This window comes from Scyliorhinus canicula, chromosome 10 (genome assembly GCF_902713615.1).
Source record: "Scyliorhinus canicula chromosome 10, sScyCan1.1, whole genome shotgun sequence".
NCBI lineage: Eukaryota > Metazoa > Chordata > Chondrichthyes > Carcharhiniformes > Scyliorhinidae > Scyliorhinus > Scyliorhinus canicula.
Genome location: NC_052155.1, coordinates 123,821,633 through 123,834,111, shown reverse-complemented (window position 1 = coordinate 123,834,111; position 12,479 = coordinate 123,821,633). Strand labels below are relative to the sequence as shown.

Below are 12,479 nucleotides of genomic sequence, written 5' to 3'. Positions count from 1 at the left end.
GTCAGCATCAGCTACGGGATTAACTATTGCAATCATATTTTTCTGCTGTTATTATTTATATCAGTGCTTCCCCCAAACATTTTCCTGGTGTGGCCGCAGTGCAGGGATGGATAGCACAAAACAAAAAAGCAGGACAGTAGCCTTCACTACACTATCTAATTATTAAAGAAATGCTAACTTCAATCATACACAAATCGAAGGGCGGCACAGTGGTTAGCACTGCTGCCTCACTGCGCCAGGGACCTGGGTTCAATTTCGGCCTCAGGTTAGTCTCCGTGGAGAGTTTGCCCATTCTTCCAGTGTCTACGTGGGTCTCCCCCGGTTTCTTCCCACAGTTCAAAGATGTGCTGGTTAGGTGGACTGGCCATTCAAAATTGCCCTTAGTCTCCATCTCCAAAGGTTAGGTGGGGTTATGGGGATAAGGCAGGCGGTACTCTTTCAGTGGGTCAGTGCAAGCACAATGGGCCAAATGGCCTCCTTCTGCACTGTTGGAATTCTATGATTCTCTCAATCAACATCACAAAACAGATGATCAACATATGATCAGGTAATTATGACATTTCAGTTTGAAGAAACTTGCAGTGTACAAACTGGTTGCCGTGTTTCTGAGATAAGAACATGAACTACACTTCATTGACCATAAAGCGTTTTGGAAAGTATTGCGGTCACAAACGAATGCACTATACACGTGCAAGTCTTTTTTATATCTACATCGCACCTTTAACACAATAAGTCATCCCAAGAAGTTACATGGCAATATTTTAAAGCAAAATCTGAGACTGAGTCACATAAGTAGAGTTCAGGGCAGATAACCAAAAGCTTGGTCAAAGAGGAAGATTTTAAAGGAATATCCTAAAGGAAGAAGAATGGGTGGAGTTTGAGGCCCAGACAGCTGGAGGCGTGTACACCAATGGTGAAACGGTTAAAATCAAGAGGCCAGAATTAAGTTGCACAGATATTTCGGAGGCAATTAGAGAAAAATAGGGAGCAGTGAGGCCTGGAGGAATTCGAAAATAACAATGAAAACTTCTAAATCATGGCGTTGCTTAACTAGGAACCAATGTAGGTCGGTGGGCAGGGGGGTGGGGTGATAGGTGGGTTAGGACCCAGGCAGCTGAGTTTTGGATGAGTTCAAGATTACATTGGATGATGTCCAGGAGCTCATTGGAAAGTTGAGGGGTAGCAAAGGTATAGAAAAGAGTTTCAATGGGGGGAATTGTGGGTGTTATGGGGCTGTTAGTTGCATATTTGCATATTACTGCTTTTTGCTATACTTTTTGTTATATTTTCTGCAAAAAATTCCAATAAAAAAAAAAGAAAAGAAAAAAAAGAAAAGAGTTTCAGCAGATGAGCTGGGCAAAAGTAGAGTCAAATATAACACCAAAGTTGTGAGCAGTCTTGGTCAGCCTCAAATAATTGCCACGGAGAGCTAAGAAATGGATTTTGCAATCAGGACTGAAAACAGTGGCTACAATCTAAATATTCAGTTGTAAAAGTTTCTGCTCATCTAGTACTGGCTGTTGGACAAATAGTGCACGTCATCAACATACACGTGTAAACTGACACTATAATTGTATCTACATATTAGTCCTCCATGGCACCATTGGAAAACAAAGGTACAAATAATAGATCCTTGGGGGACAGTGGAGGTAATGGTGTTGGTACGGAAAGAAAAGTCAGAGTGGGTGATTCTCTGGTTAAGATTAGATTGATAAGAATAGGAACAGCTGAGTGCAGTCTCACCGAACAGTGGAGAGGTGTTGGAAGAGCACAGTGTTAACAGTTGGGGTTTACAATCCGGTTAAGGATCAGTGATTTTTTGTGTGTTTAGGTAAACAAAACAATTTCAGTATCCGCTAGGAGAAAAACACCACAAAGTCCCACAGTTTTAAACAAACAAAATTAAGCTTTACTAATACAAAGTCAGGAAGTAAAACAATTTATAATAAATATCTTGTATTCCAACAATCAGAATTAACGGGGTAAATATGATTTAACAGGTAAACAGTGGTCGATCACACCACACAGCACATTAAATGGCAGATGTTACAAAGACAGATCCCACGGATTTCTCAGCAAGATGTCAGTGATCACCATGAATCCAAACATCTTGCAGAAACTCTCATCAGGTGGGATTTCAACTCTTCATTTTGAAAGACTGAGCCACTGAATTCCCTCAAAGCTGATGCGACTCATTGGTTCAATGACTGTTCATCCCTTGATGGTTCAATCTCTTCTCTCTAGACTGCATTCAACAAGATTCACAAAGCTGCATGCACTTCTAATTATGGGCACAATTCCAACTCTTAGACGGTGAGCTACACTAGACTGGAACTGTCCCTTGGTTTCTCTGAACGCATCTCCCAGCCACAGTGAGCTATAAATGGCTCCCAGGTTTTCGGAGCCCCAATTGGCTCTATCAGGGTACAAACAGCCACTTTCTCTGCTCCCCAAGATTTCTCCCAAGTCGCAACTGAGACCTGCAAACCACACAAGTCCAAATTACAATCAACAGCTGCACCAAACGGTCCAGGGCTTCTCTGAGCAAACAGCAACATGTTCCCCATCTCAAATAAATTAAAACCAGAGAACCTCAAGCTCCACTTATTTCCATGAGAACATGGCCTGCTCAGGTCTATCCTCAAACTGACCTCCAAGCCAATTATCCCTCCTTTACTATATCTCCAGCTAGGTCTATCGTTGTCATTGCTCCATTGAATACATTTGCGGCTCGAAAAGGCAAGAATTTTGGTCTCTTATGGAATCAAGGGATGTAGAGAGTAGGTGGGAAAGTGGAGTTGAAGTCCATGATCGTACTGAATGGCGCAGCAGGCTCAATGGGCTATAATGGGCTTTCTGGTCCTCTCCTGTTCAGAGTTCTTGTGGCAACATAATCAGATTTTACAGACTCGAGTTTAGAAATCTCCAAGATAAACAATAATATTAGCATCAACTTGGTATATGTTCACAAACACCTTCAATTCTCATTTGTAAAAAAAAATTGCAGAGCAACATTGTAGTCAAAGGAAGTCTTTTCAAACAAAAAAAAAATTAAGAATCTAGAAATGTACTCCACAATTATATTCAAATTGTGCAATGACATGCAAATAACCATGGAGGCAATCTAATATGCAGCACAATTGCTCCCACGACCATATATAGTTTTTATTTTTCCCTCAAATAGAATTACATTAAGAACATTAACTCAATTAGGCTGAAATGACTATAATGAAAGCTCAAATTAATTATAACGCTTTATCCAAGCATAAAGTGTACTAGAAGATCTCCAGCGTTGTTGTCACAAGGAGTATTCAGTGTTTGATGGTATTTATACCATATAGGGCACAACATCAAAACAATAACTTAGTGACAAAGGCAAATGTTTACCAATTTCTGAAATTTTTACTGGTGCTTTTGAGGACTGAATTCCACAACTCCTTCCACTGTTCTATAAAACTTACTCCTCCAAATTTTTAATTCTTTCATGGGAAGAGTGTTACAAGCAAGGCCAACTTGTTGCTCATCCTTAACTGCCCTTGAAAAGGCAGTGGTAAGTCACCTTGTTGAACCACAGTAGTTAATTTGGCACAAGTACAAAGTTAAGTAAAGTTGCCATAGTCCTAGATGACCGTAGGCTGCTTTCCCCTTTGAGGGGAGAGCTGACTGGTGGTGACTTAACCGGAGGATCACCCTGCCTCAGGTGGGCGGGAAAGGTTGAGAAAGTGGGCCTTCATAAAAATATCTCAGCCAGTACTTGATTTGAACCCATGCTGTTGGACTTGCTCTGCATCACAAACCAACTGTCCAGTCAACGGAGCTAAATCCACACAGGAGGGAGTTCCAGATTTTTAATGCAACTTTCCTTCACCCATATGATAAACTGAATACTGCAAAATGGCATACCAGATGTGCCAGTGAGTAGATATATGATAGCTAGCAGTATTAATTGGAGTAGAGCGCATCTGTACTTAAAGGCGAGTCCTGGGCTTTGGCAGTATTTGAATACGGGTTCTTTTGGTATGGCACCACAGTGGAAAGCCAAAATGAGGAACTTGGAAAATTGTCAATGCTACGTTATTAGGCTTCAGTTCAGTCACAGCTGTGAAAAAAGTATGAACTCTAAGCCCAAATCTTTGTGAAAGAATTGTCTTTAATTCAAAATTGTAAAAGTCATTAAAACAACAAGTTAATTTGACTATTTTTGGCGTTTTCCCTGGGTTCCTCCCTCCGCATCCCCCCCATCCCGATTTCTTTTGGCCTTTAGGGTCTATGGGATGGTCGACAAATCGAACCGATTGAAAACTGGTGAAGAACCCCGCGGGAATGTCAAGCACCCAGAGTGGAGGGGTCGAGCCTGGCAGTTGGAGCAGCAGGGCGGAGCCTAACACGAGGCGACAGGACGCATCATGTAGAGGGGAAGTAGCACATTGGGTGGCTCCCGCTAAAGATGTCTGATCCCGGAGAAAAAATTTTTGTTTTAAAGGATTGAAGAAAGAAAAATAGTAAGTTTGTTAAAGGATACGAAAATGGCCGCGAGAAGCAGCTGTGAAGGGAGGAAACGAGGGTTCGCCATCGAGTGCGAGAGCCAGCAAACGCGCTGACAAGATGGCGGAGGCCAGACCACATGGCGGGGCCAAACTGCTTATGGTGGAAAAGATGACTGAGGTGATGGCTGTGGAACTGGAGAAGCAGTTTGTGAGACACGTGGAGACGTTGAGTAAGGAGATGGCGGTCACAATGAAATCGTTGGTGAAGGAAGCAATCGCCCCGGTAAGGTTGTTTGTGGCAAAGGCATCGGCCGAGGTGAGAGAAAAAGGTGAAAAGATGAAGGATGTGGGGAAGGCCGTGTTGCAACACAGCGACCAGCTCACCTCGATGGGGGACGAGCTGCGGAGGGTGGTGGAGGTCAACAGAGGGCTGCGAGCAAAGATCAAGGATTTGGAGAAATGCTCGAGGCGACATAATCTGAGAATTGTGGGCTTGCCCGAAGCGGCAGAGAGCTCGAGGCCAATTCGCTAAGATGCTGCCGGACTTGATGGCCGATGGTTTCAACTGCACGGGTGAGGTGTCAAAGGCGGTTCTCTGGAAGTGATGAGGGGCGAGGTGATCTTGTTTAAGGCCAGGGTGGACAAAGAGGAGAAGCTGGAGGGTCAGAGGGTAATAGATGAGATGCTGGAGGTACAGAGGACTTATGCAGAAGATGGGGACCCAGCGAAGTTGGAAAAGAACAACGAACTACAGACGAGCTTTGACCGACTATCTACCAGGAAGGCGGTGCGCCAATTAGAACATAGAACAGTACAGCACAGAACAGGCCCTTCGGCCCTCAATGCTGTGCCGAGCAATGATCACCCTACTCAAACCCACGTATCCACCCTATACCCGTAACCCAACAACCCCCCCTTAACCTTACTTTTTTTTAGGACACTACGGGCAATTTAGCATGGCCAATCCACCTAACCCGCACATCTTTGGACTGTGGAAGGAAACCGGCGCACCCGGAGAAAACCAACGCACACACGGGGAGGACGTGCAGACTCCACACAGACAGTGACCCAGCCGGGAATCGAACCTGGGACCCTGGAGCTGTGAAGCATTTATGCTAACCACCATGCTACCGTGCTGCCCCTGGTTGGCGAGCAAGGGGTGCAGTTTACGAGAATGGACAGAGGGCAGGGCGTATGTTAACGGGTCAGCTTCGGAGGGAGACGGCAGTAAGGGAAATTGTTCAGGTGTGGGACAGGGTACGGAAGTTGGTGGTGGCTCCGGATCAGATTAACAAGGCCTTTAAGGAATTCTATGGGAGGTTGTACAGGTCAGAGCCACCCGGGAGATGCAGGAATTTCTAGATGGGTTGGAGTACCCGAGGTTAGGGGAGAGGGCTACATTAGAAGGAGCGATAGTGGAGCACGAGATAAAAGATGCGATTGGGAGGATGCAGTCGGGAAGGTGGCAGGGCCGGATGGGTTTCCGGTGGAATATTAACAAAAATTCAAGGATAAGCTGGCACCGCTGCTAGTGGGGATATTTGAGGAGACGATAGAGAACGGGGTGTTACCACAAATGTTGGCCAGGCATAGAGTTCCCTGTTGCTTAAAAAAGATAAGGATCCGACAGAGTGTGGGTCATATAGGCCCATATTACTTTTAAACGTGGATGCAAACGGTATTGGCGAAGGTACTGGCAGGTAGGCTGGAGGAGTGCCTCCCAAAGGTGATAGGTGAAGATCAGATGGGGTTTGTGAAAGGGAGGCAGCTCTTTTCAAACGTTAGGAGGGTATTGAATGTGGTTATGGCACCGACGGAGGGGAAGGAAATTGAAGTGGTTGTGGCATGAGACACCGAGAAACTGTTTGACCGGGTAGAATGGGGGTACCTAATGGCAGTTCTGAAGAGGTTTGGGATTGGACCACAATTTGTGGACAGGGAAGGACTGTATAAGGAACAGAGGTCGAGTTTCCGCACAAATAGCATCAGCTCGGGATACTTTTCTCTCCATCATGGGACTAGGCAGGGATGTCCCATGTCCCCAGTGTTGTTTGCACTCGCGATTGAGCCGTTGGCCATCGTGTTAAGTGGTTATTGGATATGGAAAGCAATAGTGCATGGTGGAGCACGGGGTGCCGTTGTGTGCCGATGACTTGTTATACGTATAGGCCCATATTATTTTTAAACGTGGATGCAAAAGGTATTGGCGAAGGTACTGGCAGGTAGGCTGGAGGAGTGCCTCCCAAAGGTGATAGGTGAAGATCAGATGGGGTTTGTGAGAGGGAGGCAGCTCTTTTCAAAAGTTAGGAGGGTATTGAGCGTGGTTATGGCACCGGCAGAGGGGAAGGAAATTGAGGTGGTTGTGACATGAGACGCTGAGAAAGTGTTTGACCGGGTGTCAATAGGGATAAATTGGGAAGTGCTTTGGATGTTTGGGTCTTTCTTGGGGTACAAATTAAATCGAGACAAGAGTGAGTATTTTGTGGTGTCTCGGCCAGGGGTAGGAAAGCTGCCATTCCATAGGGCGGGGGGGGGGGGGGGGGGGGGGGGGGGGGGGGGGGGGGGGGAGGGGGGGTTGTTGGGTTACGGGTATAGGGTGGATACGTGGGTTTGAGTAGGGTGATCATGGCTCGGCACAGCATTGAGGGCCGAAGGGCCTGTTCTGTGCTGTACTGTTCTATGTTCTATATGGGGAGGGAAGGTGGCCAGAGTTAGAAAGGTGCTGCTACAGAGGGGAAGGCAGGCAGGGGTTTGGGTTTTCTGAATCTGATGTATTATTATTGGGCAGCGAATGTGGAGAAGGTGCAGAGCTGGGTCAGAGGGGTTGATTCCCAGTGGGTCAGAATGGAGGAGAGTTTGTACAGGGGGTCAGGATTGAAGGCGCTAGCAACAGCGCTGCTCCCGATGGCCATGGGATCCGGTAATAAGGGGAGGTGGGGTGCGGCGGCAGGGTCAAGGGAAATGCCGTTACAGGGGAACCACAGATTTGAGTCAGGAAAGAGGGATCTAAATTTTCAGAGATGGGAGGAGAAGGGATTAAGACATTAAAAGATTTATTTCTTGGGGGTCGGTTTGCAGGATTGAAGGAGCTGGAAGCGAAGTATGGGCTGGAGCAGGGGGAATTGTTTAGATACATGCAGGTTCAAGATTTTACCAGGAAGGAGATACAGAGCTTCCCGGTGGAGCCGGCCTCCACATTGCTGGAGGAGGTGCAGACGACAGGGAGACTGGAGAAGGGGGTAGTGTCGGCGGTTTATGGGGCTATTTTGGAAGAGAAGGCACCGTTGGAAAGGATCAAGGCAAAGTGGGAGGAAGAGTTGGGAGAGGGGCTGGTTTAGCACACTGGGCTAAATCGCTGGCTTTTAAAGCAGACCAAGGCAGGCCAGCAGCACGATTCAATTCCCGTACCAGCCTTCCCGAACAGGCGCCGGAACGTGGCGACTAGGGGCGTTTCACAGTAACTTCATCTGAAGCCTACTTGTGACAATAAGCGATTTTCATTTCATTTTTTCATTCAGGGTATGAAGGAGGAGTTCTGGTGTGAGGTGCTCCGGAGAGTGAACTCCTCCACCTTGTGTGCGAGGTTGGGGCTGATACAACTGAAGGTGGCATAAAGAACACACCTCACAAGGGGGAAGATAAGTCAGCTCTTTGAGGGGGTAGAAGATGTGTGTGAACGTTGCAGGGGGCCCCCGCAAACCATGTAATGTGTTTTGGTCCTGTCCAAAGCTGGAGGATTACTGGAAGGATGTTTTTAGGGTAATCTCTAGTGGTGCACGTGAAACTGGACCCAGGCCCTCGGGAGGCTGTATGAAATGAAATGAAAAATTAAAATCGCTTATTGTCACAAGTAGGCTTCAAATGAAGTTAATGTGAAAAGCCCCTTGTCACCACATTCCGGTGCCTGTTCGGGGAGGCTGGTATGGGAATTGAACCGTGCTACTGACCTGCCTTGGTCTGTTTTCAAAGTCAGCGATTTAGCCCTGTGCTAAACCAGCCCCATTTGTATTCAGGGTGTCGGAACTGCCGGGGTTGGAAACGGGTGCAGAGACAGGTGTTGTAGCCTTCGCCTCGTTGATCGCCTGAAGGTGGACCCTGTTGGGATGGAGATCAACCTCTCCATCCTGTGCTCTGGCATGGCGGGGGAACCTGTTGAAATTCCTGACTCTTGACAAGGTTAAGTTTGAACTGAGGGGAATAATGGAGAGGTTATACAATTCATGCGTGTTATACATTATGTACTTTCAAGAATTGGATTACATCAAACATTAGGGGGGGGGGGGGAAAGAGAGACTGTTATGTGTTAATGGTGATTGAGCGATTCCTGATTCCTTTTTGTCATTTGTTTATGTTAACATGCGGACTGCTGTTTGGGAGTTTGGTGGGAGGATGGGATTATTGTTGTTGATATAGGGATTGATATTGTATTTATTACTGCTTATTGTTTATTGTTGGTGGGTGTAAATTTGGGAGAAAATGTGAAAAAGGAAGAGAATAAAATATTTTTTAAATCACAAATTAATTCAATGGATAAATCAATTGGAAAGTGGGTAATTTACTTTTTATCATCTTTAAAATAGAACTTCAGTTTGCCATAACATTTCACATTAAAATTACCACTAGAAATGCTTGTAGGGCATCCGACAATGGGAAAACCTGATGTAAAGCACTAATTTATTGTCAGGAAATGTACTCAATTCACTTTTTAAAAAAAATACAAACCGTATATAGTATATGTTCATCTCTTTGGATTAAACATTAATTTTCCAAGATTTGCTTGGAAAAATACTTACCATTTAACCAGGTTTCTCTATTTTGTGCTTCTTGGAGCAGTCCAAATCTGAATTGATCTGAAGTTCCAGCTGGAAAGAGAAGTTTCATTAATAACATTTTGTTTTAGGCTACTTAATTTACCCTCTCCCAAAAGCATCAACTATATTATGGGGTAATGTTCCACAGGCATTCGCCAAAATTCACAAGAGCCCAATAAATATTGACAGGCTATTTACAAGTAGAACACATCACAACAGAAGTCAAACCCATCATCTCACCACATACAAGGGTGTGTATATTTTTAGATGCTACTGGACATCAATCAGAAGCAGCAATCTCAACATTTATTCCCTTATCTAAACCAGGGACGTAAAATAATTATCAGCACCTTATCCTTGTTCAACTTTAGTCTTCCTTCCCCTTACATCAATTTTGAAGTTATCCTGCAATGTAGATGCATGAAAAATGAAATGAAATGAAATGAAAAATTGCTTATTATCATAAGTAGGCTTCAAATGAAGTTCCTGTGAAAAGCCCCTAGTCACCACATTACGGCGCCTTTTTGGGAGGCTGGTACGGGAATTGAACCGTGGCCTGCCTTGGTCTGCTTTCAAAGCCAGTGATTTAGCCCTGTGCTAAACCAGTCCCGTGTATCAATCACCAGTTAAAATAGCTGGTGGAAGCGGACCACTATGTGCCATCTCTTGTTACAAATTACAAGATTGTGTAAATGATGCCTATATTTCATAAATTAACACGTATTTTACAAAGCACATTTCGATAACAGTATGAAAATAATTAAAATCATCATTTTACTCTCACGGTAACTGCAATACCACGGTAAATCATACAAGTAGCATATTCATATTTTCAGCTACTTAATAGACAACATTGGTGGTGTTGAAATAAAATTCAAGAGTACATAGCCAACTGTTCCTAATAACACCTGTTTGGAAGCTAATTTTAAGTTTTTCCTTTACTCTCTTCCTAGCTCAGAACCAAACTGTTCACGTTATAATCAATATACAGATGGTTTCTTTTGACATTACCTGTAGGGTATAGTTTGCTACCTGAAGCAATTTACTTAGTGATGTTGGACAATATTGCATTGATCTTTTAGATCAAGTAAATTAATGTGAAATTTTGAGCTTAGGTGACGTTTCTCCCAAATCTTTTACTTCGTTCTGCAAATTTTACTCAGGAGGCCTCGAGAAAAGAAGAAGGGAAAGCAATCTTTCTTCAATTACAAATGCTTTGTCAAGAACACCAGCATTGTTTACAAAGAGAAGGCGTGTTAAGTTAACTTAATAGGTATGGCCTAATCAAACTCATCTGCAGTTCAATCTCCACACACAATTGAAGCCAGGGAAGGGAAAACACAATTGAATAATGTTTGTTTGTTTGGTTTTTTTTGTTTTTTAACAGAGTATCATGACAGGGAAATCATCTTAACTTGCAATTAACATTACACAAAAACTCTTCGATTTTGTATTGGAAAGTTCAAGTTGTACCAAGTCCAAAAGAGAACAGGGAAGGAGGAATTTTCATTTGTGGAGCATGGATGATAGAAAAATACTTGGAAAGCAAAAGCTAGAAAAAAAGGCAAGTCTGGTTCAGAAGTTATCAAATCAATAGATGGAGCTCTTAGTGGACTCAGAAAACACATGGTCTCAAATTTAGGGGAAATTTGGTGAACTGACATCTGCCTGACATTCTGGAGTACAAGTAAAGCCAGTTCGCACAGAAACAACATTACTAGCTTTTAATAAACATTTTTGAGGATGGAGCATTGAAAGGGTGGGATGCTGAAAATTACAACTAGAATAAGCTTTCGGCTTCCCATCACTTTTTGAAGGCTTCTTTTAATGTTGTCAAAACTTTCACATCCACAAGATAACTAGATAAACTCAGCAGGGCTTGTATGCAAAAGCGGAATGCTTCAAACAGCAAATTACTCCTGTGCCTGTTGTCAAAACATGAATCCCAAAAGCAATCAAGATGTCTGGCTAATATCCATCTTATTCTTAGAAATATCTAATCACATCAGAGCCAGTGTTATTTGTGGAAGAATACATACAGTAAAATAGGAACAGGATTAGGTAATAAAGCCTCTTGAGCCTGTTCATTCATGACTCAATTGTGACGTAACTTCAAATACACAAAGGCAAAATACTATGGATGCCTGAAATCTAAAATATGAACAAAACAAATGTTGGAAATACACAGACCATGAGAGTTTACCTTTCAAGTCCATGACTTTTCATCTGAACAGATTCTGATGTGGGTACTTAGATCTGCTGACAGTACTCTTCTAGCTGGAGCTTTTCTTTAGCTGGGACCCCTTCTACCCCCTTGCCCCAAGGTATAAAGGCCAATATTTCATTAGCCTTTTTTGATTATTTTTTGTACCTTTGCCTGATACTTTAATAATTTGGATACTCCGAATGTCTTTAGATTTCCATTGTGTCTAACCTATACCATTTAGAAAGTACTTTGGTCTATTCTGTTACGGGTCAAATTGGATGATCTCACACTTGCCCAAACTGAAATCCATTAGACAGTTTTGTTCACTCATTTATTCTCTTCATTGCTTTATGTTTCCGTCTACACTTTTCACAAGGCCACCCATCTTTCAGTCATCTGTAAACTTGGATGGACATGTGGTTTTCTATTCCATCATCAAAATTATAAATACAGCAAATAGCTGAGGCCCCAAAACAGATTAAATTAGAATACTGGCCAGGCACAGTAGCACGGTTAGCATAGTTGCTTCACAGCTCCAGGGTCTCTGGTTCGGTTCCTGGCTTGGTTCACTGTCTGTGCGGAGTCTGCACGTTCTCCCCGCGTCTGCGTGGGTTTCCTCCCACAGTCCAAAGATGTGCGGGTTAGGTGGATTGGCCATGGGAAATTGCCCTTAGGTAAGGTGGGGTTGCTGGGTTACGGGGATAGGGTGGAGGTGTGGGCTTAAGTAGGGTGCTCTTGCCAAGCGCCAGTGCAGACTCGATAGGCCGAATGACCTCCTTCTGAACTGTAAATTCTATATCCCTATGCTGATTTCTGAGACTCAAGTCAATGTCCTAACTAGGTCAACAATTTTCCTTCAATTCCATGGGTTCTAAATTTAGCTAATAATCTCGAGGAGTTTCATCAAAAGCGTTATGGAAAGTCCATATAAATAATATTGGCAGATGTTACAAATTTCTTTCTCCAGCTTTTGCT

General features: G+C 43.8%; 1 protein-coding gene across 1 annotated transcript in view; it reads right to left on the bottom strand.

Moving 5' to 3' along the window:
• Window positions 1–12,479, bottom strand: part of zbtb10 (zinc finger and BTB domain containing 10) — a 99,518-nt gene that overhangs the window by 24,091 nt on the left and 62,948 nt on the right. The window contains exon 3 of the mRNA XM_038809678.1: window positions 9,281–9,349. Within this exon, the coding sequence (XP_038665606.1) occupies window positions 9,281–9,349 (69 nt within the window). The remainder of the gene's footprint in view (window positions 1–9,280; window positions 9,350–12,479) is intronic.